The sequence below is a fragment of the Trachurus japonicus genome, chromosome 8 (genome assembly GCF_045865225.1).
Source record: "Trachurus japonicus isolate A0001 chromosome 8, Traja_1.0".
Classification (NCBI taxonomy): domain Eukaryota; kingdom Metazoa; phylum Chordata; class Actinopteri; order Carangiformes; family Carangidae; genus Trachurus; species Trachurus japonicus.
The window spans coordinates 8,691,728-8,714,451 of record NC_140914.1 but is presented as its reverse complement, the minus strand read 5'-3'; the positions used below and the strand labels follow the sequence as shown (position 1 = coordinate 8,714,451).

At 46.1% G+C, this 22,724-nt stretch overlaps 1 protein-coding gene across 3 annotated transcripts in view; it reads left to right on the top strand.

Annotated features, from left to right (window-relative positions):
- The window catches only part of setd1a (SET domain containing 1A, histone lysine methyltransferase), a 28,174-nt gene that overhangs the window by 2,607 nt on the left and 2,843 nt on the right, over window positions 1-22,724 (top strand). For 2 of the 3 annotated variants that reach the window (XM_085783620.1, XM_085783621.1), the window contains exons 5-19: window positions 151-287; window positions 476-732; window positions 1,967-3,788; window positions 5,198-6,226; window positions 7,175-7,342; window positions 10,093-10,177; window positions 10,276-10,418; window positions 10,639-10,675; window positions 10,774-10,966; window positions 11,070-11,113; window positions 12,309-13,666; window positions 14,289-14,628; window positions 15,209-15,390; window positions 20,948-21,058; window positions 21,986-22,105. In XM_085783620.1, the coding sequence (XP_085639746.1) occupies window positions 151-287; window positions 476-732; window positions 1,967-3,788; window positions 5,198-6,226; window positions 7,175-7,342; window positions 10,093-10,177; window positions 10,276-10,418; window positions 10,639-10,675; window positions 10,774-10,966; window positions 11,070-11,113; window positions 12,309-13,666; window positions 14,289-14,628; window positions 15,209-15,390; window positions 20,948-21,058; window positions 21,986-22,105 (6,026 nt within the window). The remainder of the gene's footprint in view (window positions 1-150; window positions 288-475; window positions 733-1,966; window positions 3,789-5,197; window positions 6,227-7,174; window positions 7,343-10,092; window positions 10,178-10,275; window positions 10,419-10,638; window positions 10,676-10,773; window positions 10,967-11,069; window positions 11,114-12,308; window positions 13,667-14,288; window positions 14,629-15,208; window positions 15,391-20,947; window positions 21,059-21,985; window positions 22,106-22,724) is intronic. The other variant, XM_085783622.1, reaches the window with a different exon arrangement.

Here is a 22,724-nt window from a genome sequence, read left to right as displayed (position 1 = left end):
ACTCTTTTGATGGTAATCAAGCCTAGTGAAGTTTGTGTTATGTTCATGTGTATGTTTCTGCTTTAAATAAATGCAGTTGCATGTATGATGATCTCATTTTGCAGCCTTTTTTTTTTTTTAATCTTTCTGTGACTTTTGTTTCTTACCCAGGCCAGCAGAGGCAGAAGTATTATGACCTGATAGTAAACGGGTCCTACACTCCTCAGACGGTGCCTCTGGGAGGAAAGGCTTTGACGGACAGGCTCCAGCCTCAGGCCCCAGCGCAGCCGCAGCCGCAGCCTGACACGGTACTTAATAACTGTCGCTTCAAATATTTAATGATCATTTTAATATTTAATCTGCGAATAGAAATTAGGATCCGTTTGAACGTCAGCACGATGATAATTACTTGCACTCCTCTGTGAGAAGTCGTTATAGAGCGAGCAAAGACAGTTGATTTACAAATTTCTAATATATTTGGCGTCTTTCTGCACAGTCATCAGAAATCCGGCGGAGGCTCTCCAGTGAGCTTGCAGTTCTGGCAGCCGGGGTTCAGGCCCTCACATCAGGAAGTATTACCCCTTGCTCTGCGGACACTGGCTTCAGTGAACCGCGTCTGGACACGCCCCCCTCCTCCATGGCCGGTCCCTACACCCCAGGATCCTCTGCTTCGTCACAGGGCGGTGGAGGAACGCCATACAGCTCCAGGTCTGGGACTCCTTTCTCACAAGACTCAAACTACACAGGCGGCAGGTTAGTAATTGATATTTAGCGTATAAAGATTTATACAACATTTTATCAATGGTTGGAAGAGTGGTGTCAGTATGTTATTGAGCTGTCAGTGTTACTGCAATAACATATATATTATTGGTACAACTTTTCTCTCCTTGTCTGTTAATATGCACATTTAAGTCTTTGTGGTGTATTCAACAAGAGGAATGACTCCAGGCCTTTGTGTAACTGTGATATATTTTTACTGCATTGAGCATTTGGCTCATTTGGCTGGTCACTGACAAAAGTCTTGTCACTTATCCATATTGTCGAAACAACAAATAATAACATAGTTTATATGAAAGGCAAAACATTATGTTTATTATACCAAAATAAAGTTTTGTGTCGTTCATTGAGTCTTATCGTTTAATTAGGACAGAAAGATCAGATTTTGTGGGACAAAGGTCTTGTCGCATTTGAAAATAATGGAGAACTTATTCATGTACTTTATTTTGGATACACAAACATTCTACAATAACATCATAACATTAAGTCATGGTACATTGTTAAAAAAAAAAAGTATAGTGTATGACTCCCATGTGCTTGGAGGACGGCATCCATACGGTTCGCCAATGACTCAAGTAACTTATTGATAAAGTTATGTGAAGGGCAAAGTCTCTCAGAGTTAATCAAGACTCTTCGGTTTCAACTTAACCCAGACATGCTCAATAATGTTCATGTCTGGTGACTGGGCTGGCCAATCCTGGAGCACCTTGACCTTCTTTGCCTTTAGGAACTTCAATGTGGCGACTGAAGTTAAGAAGGATACGCCATCCTGCTGCAGAATTTGACCCCTCTTGTGGTTTTGAATGTAATGGGCAGCAAGAATTTCTTAATATTTCCGGCTGTTGTTGTTGCCGTCCACTCTGCAGATCTCTCTCACACCCTCATACTGGATATTACCCCAAACTTTGATTTTTTTTTGCCCCCCACCAAACTTGACTGTGTTCTGAGTGAACCTTGGGTTGGGGGCTCCAACAGGTCTTCTGCAATATTTACAGCATTTGGGAAAATAAGCCGTTAAATTAAGTTATATGTCATTTTATGCTTAATGTGACAAGACTTATGTCAATGACTGTGGAATGAAAAAAGCAAATTTGTGCTTTTGATTATTTGGCTCATTTGGGTCTGTGTGTTGTAAGTAACATATTTATGAATGTTAATCATGCAGAGTTCAATAACACAATGATTTAATCTCCTGGTTTGTCTCTCGCAGGCATTCTGGCTACAACACTGGCACTTTGGGCAGCGGCTACCCTCCGCAGGACATGTTACCTTCCTCCTCCTCCTCCTCTGCGGTCTCGTCTACTGTCGGAGGATACAAGGTTTCCCGCTACTCCGAGGACGCGCAGGAGCCTTCGGTGTATCACCGCGGCCGCCCCATGTACCCCCCGACCGCATCATACCGTCCCAACGAGCCGCCGTGCTACCCGCCGTACCCGAACGTCGGGGGGCCCGGCCCTCACATGGCGCACCACTCCTCCATGCCGCCGCCGCCGCTCGCCAGCCAATACGAACAACAGCCCCCAATGTCAGACAGGGACCGGGACCGCGACAGAGACTCGGGGGGGCGCTACGGGGCCGGCGCGGCGCCCGGGGCGGTGGGGGGCTCCAGGAGGTCGTCGTACCACCACCAGCAGCAGCAGGACACAAACTCTTCCTCAAAGTACCATTCCCATCACTCTCACCACCACTCGGAGCGCAGGGACGACCGGGGCTACCGGCGCGACAGCCTGGGCTCCCGCTCGGGCGACCACGGCCACCAGAGACACCGCAACCACCACCACTCTCACAACCACCACGGCGGCGGTGGAGGTGGTGGCGGTGGAGGCGGTGGAGGTGGTGGCGGTGGTGGCGGTGGCAGTAGCAGCGGCCGCAGACGGAGCAGCCACGACCGGGACAGAGACCGAGACCGAGACCGAGATAGAGACAGAGACAGCGACTACTCCAACAGCTCGGACCCCAGATACAACTCCAACTCGTACCGCTCTTCCTCCAACAGCATGTCGCCGCCGCCGTCGTCCTACTCCGCGTACTCTTCCTCCAAAGAGCCGGCGCCAGCCCCTCCTCAGGGATTGGACGCTCCCGCCCGTCAAGGGGCCGCGGGCCTCGCAGAGAGAGGCTCTCAGCCCCCGGTTGGTGCTGACAAAGACTATCACTCTGCCGGCGGCGGCGGTGCTCTGCCTCCGCCTCCGCCGCCGCCGCCGCCCCCGCTCCCGCCGGCCTCTGTCATAGCGGCGGCCGTAGCCGAGACGCTGGGAACTATGGACTTCAACCAGGACAGTCCGGCACGCGACGAGCAGTGGACAAAGCCCAAACGCCGTCCCAGCACTCCACCCGCGCCCCCGAAGACGCCGCCGCCTTCCTCCCCTCCCCACCCCTCCATCACCTCCTCCTCCTCCGCCTCGCCTTCCTCCACCTCGCTCCCCCATCACCTCCCGTCTTCCTCCAGCTCCCCGCCGCCGCCGCTTCCTCCTCCTCCTCCTCCGCAGCGCGACTCCTCCTCGCCGGAGCCGGATTCCACCAACGAGAGTTTACCGTTCGTCTACCACAGCAGCAGCCTCGACTCCCGAATCGAGATGCTGCTGAAGGAGCAGAAGGCGAAGTTTTCCTTCCTCGCGTCCGACGAGGAGGACGAGGAGGACAGGAAGGAGGAGAAGCAGAGGGGAGCGCGCGGGGAGCAGCGGGGAGACCGCAGAGGTGGGACGGGCGACGTCGCCGGGGAGCACGCGGGTGGTAACCAGGTGGAAGACAACGCGGATAAGGACCACAGAAGGAAAGGAGAAAGAGACAGAGACGGACACAGGGGGAGGAAACGGGGGAAAGGAGGAGAGGGGAGGAAGAGTCCGCCTGTACTCAACACAACCACTCCCTCCTCCTCCACCTACTCCCCCCACATCCCCCCACCAGAGGAGCCGCAGCCCCCGGTCGGCCTCGCCGGGCCCGGAGCGCTGCAGGAGGAAACTCCGCAGGTCGGATCTGCTGACACGCGGAGCAGGACAGGAGCGCACACACCACCTTATAACGGCCAGAGTCAGGTAAGATCAGCAACGTAGAGAGATCTATGACAGGAAAGTCAGAGTGAAGGTATCAGGAGGCCACACACACCGCCCTGACATACAGCAACACTTTCGAAACACTTTTTTTTTGAAGCATATGTTTTTTGGTTTTTGTTTGCAAGTTACAGAAAATCAAACAAGACATTCTTACATGCAAGAAACAGAGCAAACTTTTTCTCCCTATTCTCCCTCCCTTCACCTCACCCCTAAACACTTCTTATTGGTTGAAAAGTAAACCCCGCTTCCTGTTGACAAGCTAGTTAGCAGAGAGAGGAGAATGTGAGAGAATTGCATTGAAATAAAAATTTAAAAAAATTCTCCAAGATGTCAAAAATGGCAACCAGGAAATGTCAGGAATCTAAATATAGCACCAGATGTTTGTTTACGTCCCTTGATAATTTGATTGGTTCAGATTCTTAACCAATAGAATATACTCGCATATCAGGACAGGAGATTTTGTTGCCAATTCACTCGCTCGCTGTATGTCAGGATGTGGTGTCAGTGTCGACTACTACCTCTATTTTTATTTCAAAAAATTAAAAGCAGCGCTGATCGAGTTTATATTTTATTTCTTAACATTTTCGAGGCTGCTGCCAGTCAAAAAGCACATAAGACTTTTTTTTGATCCCACATGTGGGAAATTCACTTCTAAAAGTAGCAAAGAGAACAGGATAGGTAAAGAAGTAAGGAATAAAAGTAAAAAGAATTTACTATGTACAAATATATATATATATAAAAGATATGTACTGTTATGTACAAAATATTATTTAAAGAGAGTGGAAAAAAACTATATATACTTGATGTCTGGTCAAAGATATTGCACAGTGTGGGTGGTCATGAAAAAACAAATAAAAGTACGGCTTGTATGAATGAGCAAGGTTAAAATACACAAGAATGAATTATGCAGAAAAGAGAAAAAATGTCACTTTGACTATTCAAATCTTGTTCAAATTTTATTTCTAATAAATCACAGAAACAGTCAAACCACACACAGATGTTTCCAGCTGTGACTTTCTCAGTGTGTGTGTGTGTGTGTGTGTGTGTGTGTGTGTGTCTATGTGTATGGGGTAAAATCAGTGTGAAACTCACTGCTGTGGTTAAAGCAACTCATAATGGACCATTTCATGCAACATGCAAGTTTCTGGTGTAATAAAAGACAAAAACACCACCACCTGGGTACAATAAGACAATATTTATGTTTCATATTGTATTGTATGTTTTTTCTCATTCGACTTTGTTGTGTGTTTTTGTGGTTTTGGTATAAATGTGTTCAAAGTATTTTTACGAGACATACAAATCGAGACATTCCCGAACAAATGTGTTGTTGCGGTGTCTGAGGCGCATAAAACACTGATGGTTGATTTTCTCTGTCTTTTCCTTCCTTCCAGTCGTCCCCTCATTCCTCGGGGGAGGACATGGAGATATCGGACGAGGAGGAGCAGGAGACGACCATAACGACCGTCACCACCCACCAGGCCTCCGTCACCTCCGGCTCCTCCCCCTCCTCATCCCAGGCCGCCATGCCGTCGCAAACGGCCGACCCCTCGTCCTCGCCCCCTCCTCCCACCCACTCTGACTCTGCACAGCACTTTGGCACCTCCATGCACCCCCCAATGCCCTCCTACCCTCCCCACCTGCCCCCGCCTCCTCCCCCTGGTTATTCCCTCCAGCCCCCGCCTCCTCCTCCAGGGATCCCCCCCCTCCCCCACATGGAGCTGCACCCCGAGTACCCCCCGCCCATGCCCCACCACATGTACGACTACGCCTCCTCCATGGAGCTGATGAGCCAGTACAGCGGCGGCGCCCCCATGTCCTTCCAGATGCAGACCCACATGCTCAGCCGCCTCCACCAGCTGCGCATGTCGTCGTCCAACGGCACGCCCGGCCCCGGCGAGGCCGCCACCGCCGACTACGCCTCCTACCACCTCCACTCGATGCCGCCGCCGCCGCCGCACACGCACCACCCCTACATGGACCAAGAGGGGAGCGGGGCGGGCGCTCATTACGACCAGGACCACCGCTACTTGCCCCCTCACATGCCCTACCCGTACGCCGACCCCCACGGCACGCAGATACCGCCGCCGCCGCCTCCTCCGCACCACGGCATCCCGCCGCCTCACTCGGCCTGGCCGCCGCACGTCTTGCCGCACACGCACTACCCGCCGTCGTACATGCCCCCGCCCGGCTACGGCACCATGCTGCCCGGCGACGGGGACGAGTACAGGGCGGCGGCGGGGGAGCAGATGCCCATGCTGGCGGCGGAGAACCCGCACGAGGCCACGGTGCAGATGGTGCTCGCCACGCTGATCCAGGAGATGAAGAACATCATGCAGAGGGACCTGAACCGCAAGATGGTGGAGAACGTCGCCTTCGCCACCTTCGACGAGTGGTGGGATAGGAAAGAGACGAAGGCCAAGGTAAGGAGGAATACCGTAAATTCTCCAATAGAAGCCCAGGCTTTTATTCGCTTCAACTGCCAAACTGACCAGAGCATTGGAGACTTATATGGGACAGGCTTTTATTTAATTTTGAACAAATCTCAGGCAGCAAAGTTGGAAAAACACTATCAAATGGTTCTGTCGTTACTGTTTAAAAGAGTAAGAACAGAAGGAAAGAGTCAGATCTAGAGAAGCATTAATTTAGAAGTTTAATGTGTAAATGTGTGCTCCGGCCACAGACTGTACATAGGCTCCGGCTCTTTCCTTGGGTCAGTCCAATTTCTCAACTCAAGAGCTGCACTGCATCGGGTCTGAGCTTCAACACCCGGGGGTCGGACCGAGAAAAAGCCGATCGTGGGCTTTGAGAACTTTTGGCAAAACACAACACGCATTTTTTGTCTCGCACCCAGTTCTAATATTTTGTGGATATGCGTGCTGCTTCTATAGTTTTTCTTTGAGAGCTTTTGTACATTCACAAGAACATGCAGAAAATAGAAATAGACCCTGATTTTATTTGCTCAAACCTGTAGCCAGACCCGGCCCAGTACAGGAGACCGGCGTATATTTCAGACTCGGCTTCTATTTAAGAATTTACGGTAACTGTTTTGCACATTTTTTGTTGTTAGATTAAAAATAGATTTTGTTTTATTCAACTCTAAATTGTTTACCGTATTTCTTTAATTCAAGCTGATTCCATGATTGAATGAAAAAATAGCATCAACCTCTCAACTTAACTTCCTTTTCAATCTAAAAACATTTCTAAGTGCATCTCGCTGGACTATAACCAGAAAAGGGATGTTTCATTTTCCAGAATAAATCGGTCTGAACCTTCCTTCCTCATTCTCAGTGAGCAGTCAGGTCTTTCTCTGTCAAACATCAGAGGTCTGTGTTGGATTGTTTTAAAATGTAAACGTTGCCCCTCCACAGCCTTTCCAGACGATGGTCAGGGGAGTGTCTGCATTACGGGACGATGAGAAGAAAGAGGAGAAGGTCAATCGTCCTCGGGAGCCACTCATGTCTCTGGTGGACTGGGCGAAGAGCGGCGGCGTGGAGGGCTTTGCGCTCCGCGGAGCGTTCAAACTGCCATCCTTCAAGGTAAAAGCACCAAACGGCAACAAACTTTGGACTCGCTCCATGTTTGACAGAACAAACCGGGACTTACGTCAACACCTCTGAGTACATACACACACTGTTAAATGTCAGTTCTAAACTTACTGTTACCAGGAAGTCTTTCATCGTCATTGAATCATTGTAGGGATGCAAACAATTAATCGACTATCGATTAATTGTCGATAAGAATTTAATCGATTAAATTAAATTACTTGCAATTAATCGTTCCTTTTCAATGGGAGTTTTACTGTGAAATGTAAACAAGCAAAGCCGACATAATGTAGCAGATCTCTGTGTAAACGTGTGCAGCGCTGCGCACTGCAGCACACAAGGGAGAGAGGGAGAGGAGGTGAAAAGAGACAACACTGTTACCTGTTGTAGCTATACGGGACTCAGGCTGTACCATCGCTAACACACAGACGACCGGTGAGTAACGAGTCAAAAAGCCGCCGACACGGAGCTGCCTGAGGAGTTAATGCAGCCTGAACGCAGCTCAAACCGACCCGGTGCCTCAGCACGGCGGACAAGCTTTGATAAACACACCGGATCCGCGCTGGTTTACAGTATCCTACCGTAGTTTAGCCGGTCGCTACCGGAGCTTAATTTAAAAAAAAAAAAAGAAAAGAAAAAAAAAGCGCTCGTTGCGGTGCCGCGGAGAACAGCGCGTGTGTCCAAGCTGTGTTGGTTTATGTAACTTGAGGGGACAAATGAACCACATGTTTATTGTCATGCATTGCTGACCTGGGCATTGTTTCTCAATAAATTAGAAAACCCTTTCCTATCATTCCCCTTTTCCCTGCATGGTTGAAGGAGACTGGCTCGCATCCACGCTCCCACTCCCTCCTGCGCCGACATGTCACCTTAAGTCACATAAACCAGTACGGGTGTGTGGACACAATATTGTTGTCAGCGCCTCATCACCGCTGGTGTTAAAAGGCTCCGTTCTTTCTGCAGTCAGGTTAAAGCGCACATCCGCTGTGTTGGTAAACAAATAATCCCTCTATATCAACGGAGGCAGCCGTGCTTGAGCAGCTTGGGTTGGAGGTGGTGTGAGTGCGGGCCAGCGGGGGACGGGGGGGGGGGGGGGGATTCGGGCTTCAGCACGGTACGGAACAACTGGCCCGTGTGAGTGCGTCCTTATTTGTGGCCGCTGCAGCGCCACACGGGCTTTGCCTTTCAGCAATCAAGCGCTGTTTTCGTCTTTGTTAATAACAATAACAGCAACAGCTGTCGGCAGCTGAGATTGCTGTGCCGTCACCATAGAAACGCAAGACGCATTACGGCTCATTCGCAAAATACCTTTCAATGGAAACACCCGCAAATGGCAATTGCACTTTTTCGAAGTTTCAGAAATATCGCTTTTATTTTGCGAAAATCTGTAATGGAAACGCAGCGGTGTCTCTCATCTCATCTCATTATGATAGGACTTCAACCTCAGAGCTCTCTGTCCCAAATAACGTGCTACTTAAACATTTTCATTGTGCTGTGCTCTTAAAATAAATTAACAAATACTAGTGTAAAGTCCATAAGGAATTTTCCCCTTAAATTTAGGTTCTCAGGAAAATCGCCGCTTATCAATTAATCGATCATCGATCGATAGGGTCTATCAACTATCGATTAATAAATTATTCGATAATTTGCATCCCTAAATCATTGTTTTGTTTTTTTAATTTCCCCTGGTTTACTGGATTACACTTCAGTAAAATTAAAGTTGTCTTTACATCGTTTCATTTTAGTAGGGATATACCCAGTGGTTAAATTGGTTTTTGTATGGAGGGGGAGCCCTTCTTCACTCAAAACATTTCTATTTAGGGGAGACCGGGGGATGGTTGTAACAGCATCACTTTCACCAATAAGGGATAACATTAGAGTTATGTGATCAATATAATGTGTACCCACTCACTCCCTGACATTGCTTGTGAATGTGCATGGCTGTGTGAAGAAGTGTGTAGGTTTTACAGCCAAAACACATTTTTTTTTTAGATCAAAAACTAATATTTTGGACCAAGCCTAAATTTTGATTCCTATCGATACGAAGTTTGAATTAGGTAACTTGTATAAGATGAAAGAGCAGGTTCTTAGGTAAAATATGAGGAATCATTTCATCAATGTTTATTTCAAACCACCATGCTGGTACAGCTAGTCAAACAGTGACTGACAGGGGTGGGGATGGTTATAACACCTTTGATCTTTGTTGTTTTATTAAGTGTCATTAAGTGTCACCATCAAGGCCCCGTTTCCACTGCTTCACCATGGGCTTCTTTCAGGCCACACTTTACTGTTACACCACTTCTGACGCATCCTCATCTCTATCTTGATAGCTGTACTGTCAGGTGTATACCGAATCCTGATTTTCCACTGTTTAGGATTCGGCTGAATCTGAAACTAAATCTCATTCAAAACAAGAAAGAATGAGACCAAAAAGTGAAATTATTTCCACAGAACAGAGAAAATATCTGCCTGTGAGTATTATTGTCTATGATATTTTTCATGATATGTTAGTATCAAGCCTAGAGGACTTTATATTAAAGTGACAGTGATGCTGGCTGTGCTGAGAGTGCTTTGAACGTTGTTGTTCAGCGAGGGCAGAATATCGTGCGATCCCCATAAAAAAGCCCCAAAATTCTGCCAAATCCTAAACCGAATCCTGGATTTGGTTCATCCGTAGATTTAAGTTACCTACAAAAACATGATTGTTGTTTAAAAAAAACATTGTCTGTGTCTTAATTGTGCAGGTGAAGAGGAAAGAACCTCAGGAGCTTGAAGAGGGAGACATGAAAAGGCCGCGACCCTCAACGCCGCCCGACGAGGATGACGAAGGTTTGCAGAGTTGCCGTTGCAAGGCTTTTTAAAAGATGGTTGGAAACAAAAAAGGCCTGCCCCGTATAACTCTGAAATTATCACGTCTTGTCTTCCAGCTGCTGACGGGAGGATGCCAGAGGCGGACAGACACGGAGCTGAAAGGGACAACAAGAGGAGAAAAAAGAAGCCAAGGAACCGCAAACCCTGGGAGCTCGACAGTGAGGGAGAGGAAACGTCAGATGGATCCTCGACAGAAAAGGTTTGCGACACAGTTACGAGTATTAATGTCAATGTTTGGTCCAAATGAAACGCAAGAAGTTACTGGATTATTATCATTTATTTTATTTTATTTTATTTTATTGCGGTGAGTTCACGTTTCATAGGAATAATGTTGTTCTTCCTCTGATCATCAGCTAGATGGCAGCATTTCACTGTATTTTTTTTCAGTGTTGTGACTCTAACTTGTTTTTTCTGTGTAGGAGGATGAGGAAGGAGAGAGTGACAAGGAGTCTGATGGTAAACCTCAACCACTAATCTAATTACTATGTTTTTATTTATCTTTATGTTCAGTTCAGCAAGTTTTACACCTAACACTTCTACTTTTGTTTTTTTAGACGATGGCCTCAGTGCTGATAGCGACGATGAGAGTCTCTCCTCATCTTCCGAGGGCTCCTCTTCTTCCGCATCCTCGTCCTCGTCTTCCTCTGAGGATGAGGATGAAGAGGAAGGAGAGAGGGCCGAGAGTGAAGGACTGGACACCATGGACGAGTCGACTATGGACAGCACAATGGAGAAAGAGAATGACAGGTATGATGAAGTTTTGTGTCAGACTCTTATGTATTCTGTCAGATAACAGGTATTTTTCATTATGTTGTTATTAATTTACTCTCTTTCTCTTTTTTTCACTCAGGGGAAATAACGCAACAGCTGTTCCAAAGGCTGACATCAAATCAGGTCAGTTCAAATATGCAATGAGGACATGGTCAACACCAAAGTTATCTGGTTAATAATTCAAGGACTTTGACTTCATTTTCTTTTTAAATTCACCGAAACGGGTTTGTACAGTTGTCACGACCTGCTGATAAAACCTGCTGTTTCTGGCACAAGCTTTTTTTTAAACTCTCAATCAATCAATTTTATTTAACATGGCAAGAATAAAAACAAAACAAACTAAATAATAATAACATTTATATACACTACTCACACAAAGTTAGGGATATTTGACAAGAATATCCCTATAAAAAGTAGTAGAGGGATGCAATGGTAATTTCTTTATCTCAAACAAAAGCTAACAACAGTGGTGGCTATACTGTAGCACAACAAAAATCAGAGAACAGCATGTTATTCAATAAGAACTGAAACATTGAACAATTGGACATGTGCATTCAAAACTTTAGAGAAGGTTAAATTAAGTTCACCTGTAAAGGTTATAGCGCATTTTAGGTGCATTCTGAAATTTAATCCAAAAGCCAAACATCCCTAACTTTTTGTGAGTAGTGTATATAGCACTTTACAACATGTGGAGTGATGAACAAAGTGCTTTACATAACAGATATAAAGAAAAAGAAAGAGAACACAGAAATGATAAAATACAGTACATGACAAATGATAAATGTCACTGGATATTAAAAGCCTTTCTAAATAAGTGAGTTTTAAGATTAGACCTGAGGAGTGCCAGGTCATTCATAAAATGTAATTCAGGGGGTAAGGAGTTCCACAACTTAGGGGCCGCTACTGAGATGATGTTTAAAATTTGAGAAAGGCCTGTAGAGCTCTATAGTGTCGTCTAAGCTTTAAGCAATCGGACAGATATACTGGAGCAAGTGGATAGCTTTAAGAACAAACATTAAAAGTTTAGACAAACCGAGCCAGCCAATGCAGTGATAAATAATAATAATAAAAATAAGATATTATCGCTTTTCATCATCTCAAAAAAAGATACTCGTCATGTTCAAAAGGGGTAAAAAGAAGGTGAAAGCTTTTGTAGTCCTCCCCCTTTATACTATTCATATAATACTAATAGAAAATAAAGTGAAGTTTGCAGCCGTCGGTCCGTGTTCTCTCAGTCAACACAGACAAATCAACTCAAACCACACATTCTGTTTATTTTGGATCAGTCCTAATCTAAACTTTTCATATTTCCCCGCAGGTGACGCTAAGGACGGCAAAGCAGAAGCTCCGAACAAGCGGCCTCCGTCGCCGCCGTACCCGCGTCCCTCGTCGCCCATTGTTCTGGTGCCGCCGCTTAAGAAACGCAGGAAGACGGTGTCGTTCTCCACGGACGAGAACGACGGCAAAACACAGCTGCCGCCCGTCGCGCCGCTGTCTCCGTCTCCCTCGCTGGTGGCGGCGGGCGGCGACTCCCCCCTCCTCCTCCTCTCCCCCGGCCGGCCCCCCTCGGACTTCCCCGCCCCCGCCGGCTCCACGCCCTCGTCGTCGTCGTCTCGCCCCCCTCAGGGCATCCAGCTGCTCCCCTTCGCCTCCAAACCGGGAGAAGGCAACGCCCTCATCGTACCGCCGCTGCCCGGGCGGCCGCAAGAGCCCGATGAATCCAAAAAGGGACCCCCCGTTTCTCCCCAGACCACCCCCGTCAAGTCCCCCGGCAAAAGGGGCTCGGGCAAAGACTCGCCCAGATCCCCCGGCGCCCCGGTCATGGTGTGCCGCACCGTGCAGAACCTGCCGCTGGATCACGCCTCCATGTGCAGGATGGCCTTCGAGGAGGCTCCCGTTCCGCCCGCCGCCGCCGCCGCTAAACGCTCCCGAGGTCGACCGCGAACGACCAGCCTGTCCGCCTCGTCCTGCCACTCGCTCAGAGAGGAGGACGAGGACGAGGAGGAGAGCGAGCAGCGGCTGAGACTCAGAGAGCAGCTGGGGGCGTCCAGCCTGCTGCAGCTGGCCTCGGCCTCCACCGCCGACCTCTCCGTGCTGGCCGACGTGGCGCTGAAGATGGACCCCGACGCCGGGGACTCGGAGGAGACGGAGACGTCGGACGAGGCGGAGGAGCAGAAGATGGAGGAGGATCTCTTCTCCCCGGAGACGCTGGCTCTGGTTCTGAGTCCCGAGGGCGTCGTCGTCCTCATGGAGCACAACTACTGCAAACCGCCGGTTGTTGTCTCGGCGCCGCCCGCCAGCAAAAGGACTTCCTCGAAACAAGACTCGTCCGTCTTGCTGCCGGCGGACCTCAACGCGATCTCCGGGGTGCTGGAAGCGCCGGAGGAGGTCATCGGCGAGGCGCTGCCACCCAGGGGGGGAGACACAGGGGAGTATTTGTCTCCAGCGGGAGTGCCTTGTGAGTCAGAGGACGTGGGTCAGGCTGCCGCGGCGGCCGTCACGCCTCCGTCGGCGAAGAAGAAGAGCGTGACCCCCAAAGGTTTTGAACTGGAGAAGGACGAGAGCAAAAAGAGGAGGAGAAAAGACAAAGAAAACCTCGAGGTTCACCACACGAAGAAGCAGGAGCAGCAGCAGCAGCAGCAGCCGGGCAAGAAGCAGAAGAAGCGGAAACTAGAGGTGCGTGGGAATCGGTTGTTCCTGTAAACGCTTGTGTGTGTGTCTCAATCGTGAATACGCAACAACCTGTCGCAGTGTCTCTGTGCCACGTTTTTTTTTCTATGAGTCAACTCAAGTTCGCGTTTTTATTTTTTCTGTGGGTTTTGGGTTGTTTGTACAGGTAAGGAAGTGAAAAGACTTTACTGTCCACCCACGTCTGTGTCACTCGGATGTTAAAACGTGCACATACAGTACACAAACATGACACAGAACCGATGTAATAACCAGATTAAACACCAACCTTCTGTCTGAGCTGTTTGACCTTAAATGGGAAACACTTTTCTGTTCTGCCTCATTATTTTTAAATGATTTTCTGTAAAGATATGAAATCACTTGGGATTGGGAGAAAAATAACTCAACTGGGGCTTGGTCATTCACTAAGTATTTAGTCTAAAGATAATAAAAACTGGTTTAGCCACTGGAATTTTTTTTTTTTTACCTGACCTGAAAGAGATTGAATTACTTATTTATTGCCTTAGTATGAACCGAGGAAAAGAAACTGCTACTGTTGTGGTTTGTACTGGAGGATAGTTGTGTTCCTTCACCGTCAGCTGGGCGGTAACGTTGCTCTTCCTGTGCACAGGACTCGGAGGAGGACGTGGACGTGGAGGAGCTTGAGTCCGGGGAGCTGTCCAGCACGGACACGGAGGACGAGGTGGTGAGGAAGAGCGAGCGCCTCTTCCTGCAGGAGGCCGGGGTGACGTCGTCCCAGCGCTGGCCCAAACCCGTCCCGGCGCCCGAACTTCCGGCCATCAAGTTCGAAAACCGCAGCGAGTTTGAGCAGATGACCATCCTCTACGACATCTGGAACTCCGGCCTGGACGGAGAAGACTTGATGTTACTGAAGAAGACGTACGAGAAGCTGCTGCAGGACGACCACAGCTCCGACTGGCTCAACGACACTCACTGGGTCACCCACACTAATATCCTTATCAGTGCGTCTGTGCGGTTGCCGTGCAGATTAAAGGGATAGTTCAACATTTTGGCAAATAGTTGTTTTAGAGGTAAAAACAGAGACTGCTTGCTTGAAAAACTGCCCCCGACGTGAACGAGCATCAGCGGTTTTGCATGAATTTCCCTTGAAAACAACTCTGTCTCGTAACGTTCTGTTATTATCTCATAGCGTGGTGAATGTGCAGGTCACAACTTGTCTACCAGAGTGTTTTCGAGTTGTTGGATTGTGTATTTGATGAGTTTGATGAGGGAAACCAAGAAATCCCATGAGCCTACGTAGCGTAGCTCTGAGCAGCTCACGGCTCTGCTCCGCGTTCTAAAAATAGCTTGCACCGACAATTAAAGGTAACAAACCTACTGCTATGACTATAGGGATTATGGCAATGGGCCAATTTGCCAAAAATGTTGAACTATCCCTTTAAACTCTGTTACCGAGGTCCAAACGATCTACTCCTGTTTTCAATCAATAATGTGATGAATGTTTTTCAAATGGGCAAAGCTAAAGTCTTTATTTCAGTTCATGTGTTTCCCTTGACCTTTGAGCTGCACTAACCAACCTGCCGAACCCTCGGCGTAAGAAGAAGACCGTGGACGGACAGCTTCGCGAGCATGTGACCGGTTGTGCCAGGAGCGAGGGCTACTACGCCATCAGCAGGAAGGAGAAGGACGTTTATCTGGACCTGGACCTGCCCGAGCAGGTCATACGGGAAGTGGAGAACGTCGACAGCTCGGTAGGCAAACTCCCACCTTCGTTTTCTGTCTCTGTCTCAGCTTTTATCAAACCAACATTTCTCTTTTTGTCAACACCTTGGAATTTCCTTTTCCAAACATTTTGTCAGTTCGTTTTAAGCCAGTTTTCCATCTGTTGTCCTGGCGTCAACTGAGAAGCTGAGTTTACTGTTAAAGAGGAGCTATGCAGGATTTGTAGCTTAAATATGCTACATTTTTATCTTAGTTAAACAGCTTTGGAGTCATTGTGATGGTTTAATAAATGGTTTAACTTTGGTTGGTTTAACACGTGTCCTGGAAAACCTGGCAAATTGACCAATTTTCCAGTCATGGAAAACACATGGAAATGGGGAAAACAAGTCAAATGTCCTGGAAAAGCTTGAGTTGTCCTGGAAAATTATTAATCACATCGTGACATCAGCTACCAGAGCTCGATTTGACTTTTTCAGACCCCACTAAGGATTTATTTTCCAAAGAAGTGCCGAGCGGGAAAACCAGCGCATTTGAGTTGATGAGTGTTTCCAGTATTGGACCTATTGTCTCCTCTGCTGAGTGACAGATAGATAGTGACAGAGAGCTGGGTTGGATGTGGTTTAAAAACAAAAACTACATGTTTTTGTGTTGTTCTATGATAAATTTGTCTAAATTTCTAAGCATGTAAGAGATTATTTCATAGATAAGTTAGAGCCATGGACTGCACATCTTTATACAGACTTCTGGGAGAGAGAATGAGAAAGAAGAATCAACATAGAAACAAACTGGTTAAATGTATAAAATAAGGTATAATCAAAATTGGGCCGGAGCTGAGCTCCGCCTCCTCACCTCGGCAGTACAGCCAGCAGGAGCTGAGCTCCCTCTGCTTCAGTGTTTTATAATAATCGTGGGTGTAGCTACCGACTTCATCATATGAAAATCATTCATTTGGACCCCCCGCCCCCCACTTTTACCATGTCAGTACATCAGTCTGTTCACTAAGCGCTGCTTTCAGAGCTTCTGAATCCGTTCCGCTTGTTTATTGAGATAAAACCTAAATCAATGAAACTCCAATCCACATTTTCGCAGCTTCTCGCATACCATGCACGTGCTGCTGACCCCTAACCCCTGGATAAAGCTGTCCCCGAAAATGTCTAAACTTGGTCAAAAAAAAAGGAGAAGCCCGAGGCACAGCCCGACCTGAGTCATTTGTAGCCTACATATTCCCGCCGAACGGGACTCGAACTGACGCGTCCGGTCCGGTTGGGTGGGTTGGGCCGGAGTTGTTTTTGTTTTGTGTGTCATACAGGCAAACCCCAAATGGGAATGTAGAATGTTGATTATAGAAGAGAAACACACATTTCAGGGCCACTGATTTTCATGTGGGAGCCTCCTTTCACACCTGCAGCTATCAAGATAGAGATGAGGATAAGTCAGAAGTGGTGGAACAGTAAAGTGTGGCCTGAAAGAAGCCCACGGCAAAGCAGAGGAAACGGGGCCTTGATGGTGACACTTAATGACACTTAAAACAACAAAGATAAAATGTGATACAACCATCCCCACCCCTGTCAGTCACTGTTTGACTAGCTGTACCAGCATGGTGGTTTGAAATAAACATTGATGAAATGATTCCTCATATTTTACCTAAGAACCTGCTCTTCCATCTTATACAAGTTACCTAATTCACTCTTCAACCGTATCGATACTAATCAAAATTTAGACTAAAATATTAGTTTTTGACCTGTTTTGGCTGTAAAACCTACACACATCTTCACACAGCCATGCAAATTCACAAGCAATGTCAGGGAGTGAGTGGGTACACATAATATTGATCACAAAACTACACAAATTTACACATCGTAACATACATATACAGTATAACGTTATCTACTGCCCTATTGATTGATTGATTTCACACCGGCTTCATTAGCAAAACAGCGGAAAAGAGACCAGACTTGCATCGCTCCTCTTTAAGGAGACTGTGTGAACATACTCAGCCCTAATGGAGAGCTTTTTATAGGAAATCAATCTGAAGTTGGGTCAGTCTAATTTGTATCAGGTAGCTTACATTAAGATACAGACAAAAGCGTTCTGACTCAGCTTAATGAAATAATGATCAGCACCACCAGCCCCCGCAGTCTGCTGGCTTTTACTCAGACGGTCTGGGTTTTTTTTATTAAAAAAAGCTGAAAGGACCTGAGAACACGCAGCCTGGAAGTGAATCTGCAAACAAAGTGCGGGGCCTGAGACAACAAGGAAAGGTCTCTTGACAAATTAAAATCCACTTTAAAGGCGTAATGTGTAATTCTGCGGAAGGGTGAGGCCGAGTTCATAAGAAATGCAAGCGTGGCTGCTGATGACTGTGTTTGTGAAAGTATTCTCCTCCTCCTCCTCTTCCTCTTCCTCCTCGGCTTCAGACCGACGCTGTAAACCTACTTTCCCTGGATTCGGTGGTTTCCGAATGTGGTTGGTTATTACAGATACACATGATAAAATTCCCCCCTGGGATTAAATTGGCAAGAGTCAAGCAGGCAGAGCTGCTCCATGTAATGACGGGGTAGTAAGTGAGGGTTTCCGAAAGGGTACAAAATAAAACAAGTTGGATGTGTGGAACAGTGATGTGGTTTTTCCTGGTATTCGATCGTCACAAAGCCTCATGAATTTCCTCGTGTTTTTGTCAAGTTGTGCACAATTTCCAACAATACACAGACCCTGAAGAAGATTTATGTCAGGTTATAAAAGGACTCACATTCAAGTGTCTTTTAAATATCCCCACCAGACATAAAAACAAACTTCTACCTTTGACTTTGTCTACATCTGTCTTCGTTTCGGGGAGTTGCTCTGTGCTGAAGAAGCGGAATCGAAACCTCCTGCAATTTGGATTTCACTTAACAAAGAGCACATTCATTTTGACATAAGCAAACAAAAATAAAACTCTTCCTAAAAGTCCTGCGACAGGTTCAAACCCACTCCTACATACTCGCATAGTTTAGTGCATAAATAGCCTCAGCAACTCCCACCACACACACGCACATAAACTCTTACACACTTCCACGCCATCCCAAATATTATTTCAGCTGTCATTTTTGCTATTCTCAGCATTTATTCTTGCTTTGTTCCTCTTTTATAACTTTAGATATGGAGGTTTATTTGGTGGCGTCAGGAGTTTAACCCTCCATGTGACATGATTCACCATAGATGGTTTCCATTAGGTCCGTGTGTTACTCACACGTTGCCAGTTGTTTGGTCACAAACGGTAGTAACACTCGGAGATTGAGATCATCCCCGAAAGAGAAAGAGGAAAATCCTCTTCTTTGCTTTAGTTGCTATGCAGTGCCTTGATTTGTCATTAATGTGTTTTCCATGGCTGCTTTCCGCCACGTCTCGGTATCACCATGGAGAAAAGCATATTTATGTTGTAATCGGACCACACGCAATTAGATTTACAGTCACCCCCGCAGCCTTGTTTATATGTAACCTCAGCTGCACAAAATGAGACGTAACTGGACACCACATTAGACACATGGCAGCAGGTATGAACAGAGCCGATGATGAACAGGTCTGACGTATCAGCTCTGCTCTCGGTGCAGTCTGCCTCCTCCGATGGACACACACTCTAGTGGTTTATTCTTCCTGGTGGTCTGAGTGTGGAGGAGTAAACGGTAGAAACGATTCAAAGCAGAGAGATAATGTTCTTCAGAAGCTGATTCAGATCCCATGTTGCTGATAAGTGTTAACTCCTTCTCAAAGGGATAGTTCAACATTTTGGCAAATTGGCCCCCTATAGTCTTAGCCGTTGGTTTGTTACCATTATTTGTCGGTGCAAGCTATTTTTAGAACGGCGGAGCAGAGCCGTGAGCTGCTCAGAGCTACGCTACGGAGGCTCATGGGATTTCTTGGTTTCCCTCATCAAACTCATCAAATACACAATCCAACAACTCCAAAGCATAGAATGCTTGCCAAAAAACTGCCCCTGAAGGCAGCGCGCATCAATTTACCTCGAAAACAACTCAGTGTGGTGAATGTGCAGGTCACAACTTGTCCACCAGAGCGTTTAGGAGTTAAAGGTAACAAACCTACTGCTATGACTATACTGTAGGGATTATGGCAGTGGGACAACACATCAGCACTGCTCTCGGTACAATCGGCCTTCTCTGATGGACACACACTGATGTGCTTTATTCTTCCTGGTGGTCTGAGCGTGGAGGAGTAAACGGTAGAAACGGTTCAAAGCAGAGATATTGTTCTTCAGAAGCTGATTCAGATCCCATGTTGCTGATAAGGGTTAAGTCTTTCTTAATTATGCCAGCATCTTACATTTCTCGGCATTTATCACGCATGTATCAGAACAGACTGCTACAGCAAACAAAACAATTGTTTGTTTTGTTATCACTCGCCTCTCAAACGTGAGTCATGTTGTTTCTGTGACTCTGCGATGGCCCTGTCAGCTACAGCCAGTCCCACCTTTCTTTCTTTCTTTCCTGCAAAACTGTGCAGTCTCGGTGTCACGAACTCATGACGAGGCGGGCGATGACTGCAAGCACAGACAGACACAGACCGTTAGCGTGTAATTTAATACATATATTTTTTTATAACTCTGCTCCTCGTGTTTGTCCAGTTCTCATGATCGTGACTTCTCAGTGGTGCCTCCGAGGAATTTGTACAAATGTGGCACAAACATTGGACTTGGAAGTTTGTTAGGCAAAGTTCACTGCCGCGTTCACAAACCCAACTTTTTGGCCACAAGTCAAGAATTTAGTCGTTATTATGGCACGACATCTGGCCATAACTCAGGGCTGTAACTGAGAAAGGTGGGAGGATCGCTCTAGTACTTCTACAACTTGGCTGGTTGGTAAAGATGCTGAACTTTGACCAAGTAACTTAACTCGTCTTTTCACTACATTCATGTAATAATGCAAACAACCAGCACAGACTGTTTATGTTTAATTTAGTCCATAAAATCCTTATTATTACAATAAACAAACACTGATAAGGCTGCATTAAGATTCATAATGGTTTTTATCAGAGAGCCTTGAGCTGTTCTCCACACAGGTCAAACTCATCCTAGCAATTGAGCTCTTTTTAATCGGTATCAATTCGTTAAAACAAACATGACACACAGTCCAAATATCTTGAAAAGCACGATATGAATGATGAAGTAGCAGCTTCAGACTAAAAAGGCAGAGCTCCTTCATCCATGAGACGCCTCAGGAAATTCTCAAACAGTATAAATTAGATGTATTTGCTCATTTTTACGCTTGTTTATAACTTAAATGTTTTAACCTCGGGTCTATGTAACCAAAAGCCACTGGAAAAAAATGCTGAGATCATGTGAAAACGCACAAAAAAACTGAAACCTGCCGTCTCTCACTGAGCCGTTAGTCATTAGTTTCACAACGGCCTTCACCCACATTCACTCCCTATTGCACATCGAGCTCAAAGGGCTTATTCAGTTCAAGCTCCTCCAGTTGAAGGCCACATGATAACATGATAACATGATAACGTGATATTGCGTCATCGTTCCCAGTTTGATTAAAGTGTATGTGTGTGTGTGTCTGACTGTGTGTGTGTCTTGTTTCCTGCCAGGGCGCAAACCGGGTGCTATCGGAGAGACGCTCAGAGCAGCGGCGACTCCTCACCGTCATCGGCACCACGGCCGTCATGGACTCTGACTTGTTGAAACTCAACCAGCTGAAGGTACGGCTGCTCCGCCAGCTGACCTGCTCCGTCACGCATCCACTCAGTTACACGCACATGATCCACATTACTGTACTTCATCATCTTTACATACACTCCTTGGAATGCGCATAGAGTTATTTATATTATTTTCCCCTGATATGAAATGTCCACAAACCAGTAAAACTTAATTTAATCACCATCTGTAACCTTTGTTATCCTTCTGTAGGATAAATGGATTTTAATACTTTTGAGGCCCCCTCTCTTCCATTTACATCCGTGGAAGAGAAGACCGTTAAGCAGCACGGCGCTCTGTGCTAAACAGCAGATGTTTGTCGTCTGTTGAACCCAACAGTTGCTGAGCTATCGTGATGGGAAATCAGTCTTGTTATCCCAGTTTACCAGCAGCCCCCTTCAAAGAAAAAAGGGTGGTGGTCAAATTAAAGTGTGGTGGTGGGCAAGTCTTAAAGTTGTGGCTTTTTTCCCACTGTGACTGTGATAAACAGAGTCACAATCTGTTTGCAAGCTGTGGAGAATTTAAATGCATATACTTATGTACCATAGATAGATAGATGGATAGATAGATAGATAGATAGATAGATAGATAGATAGATAGATAGATAGATAGATAGATAGATAGATAGATAGATAGATAGATAGATAGATAGGAAGGAGAATTTAAATGCATACACTCATTTACCATCTAAGATCATTAGATGGTTAAATGTTGAAGCAGCAGCCGTTTTTCTCCTCAGGGCAAAGATCCAACGTTTGGTTTCCCTGTTGATATAAAGTTACTGATACTTTTGCGCTTGTTTATTCTCTGTTAAAACTCAGTGTGGAGCCTTGTGAATGTGTTTGGATAATCCAGTTGTTGCTTGTTATGAATGTGATATAAATCCACCAAGAGTAAGTTAAGAGTTGGTCTTTTTCTGATTTCTCCCGCAGTTCCGTAAGAAGAGGCTTCGTTTCGGACGCAGCAGGATCCACGAGTGGGGTCTGTTCGCCATGGAGCCCATCGCTGCTGACGAGATGGTCATCGAGTATGTGGGTCAAAACATCCGACAGGTACGGATTCAAAACGCGTTTTTCTTTTTTTTCACCGATACCGATAACTATTCTCACAACCGATCCCGATACAGATAACCTTTTTAATTTAAGAAAGGCTAAGATGTAGTGAGTAGTAGGGCTGCAGCTAACGATTTTCATTATCGATTAATCGGTCTATTATTTAAACGATTAATCGATTAGTTGTTTGGTCAATAAAATATTTTAAAAAATGTTGAAAAATGTCAATCAATGTTTCCCAAACCACAAGATGACGTCCTCAAATGTATTGGTTTGTCCACAAACAAAAGAGATACTCAGTTTATTGTCATAAAGGAACAAAGAAACCAGAAATATTCACATTTAAGAAGCTGAAATGAGAGAATTTGGACTTTTTTTCTTAAAAAACTACTCAAAACGATTATTTGATTAACAAAATAGTTGACGATCAATTTTTGTGTTGCAGATCTAGTGAGTAGAGATGACTTTAACATTATAGCTTTGCCTCTGACTTAATCAAATAATATAGCTGATATCGCTAGTCCCATTAAAAAACAAAACAAGAACAGTTATGACTCTTCAAAAATCAACATTTATTATTGTTTCAAATCAACTTAGGGGACAAACGGACTGAAAATGA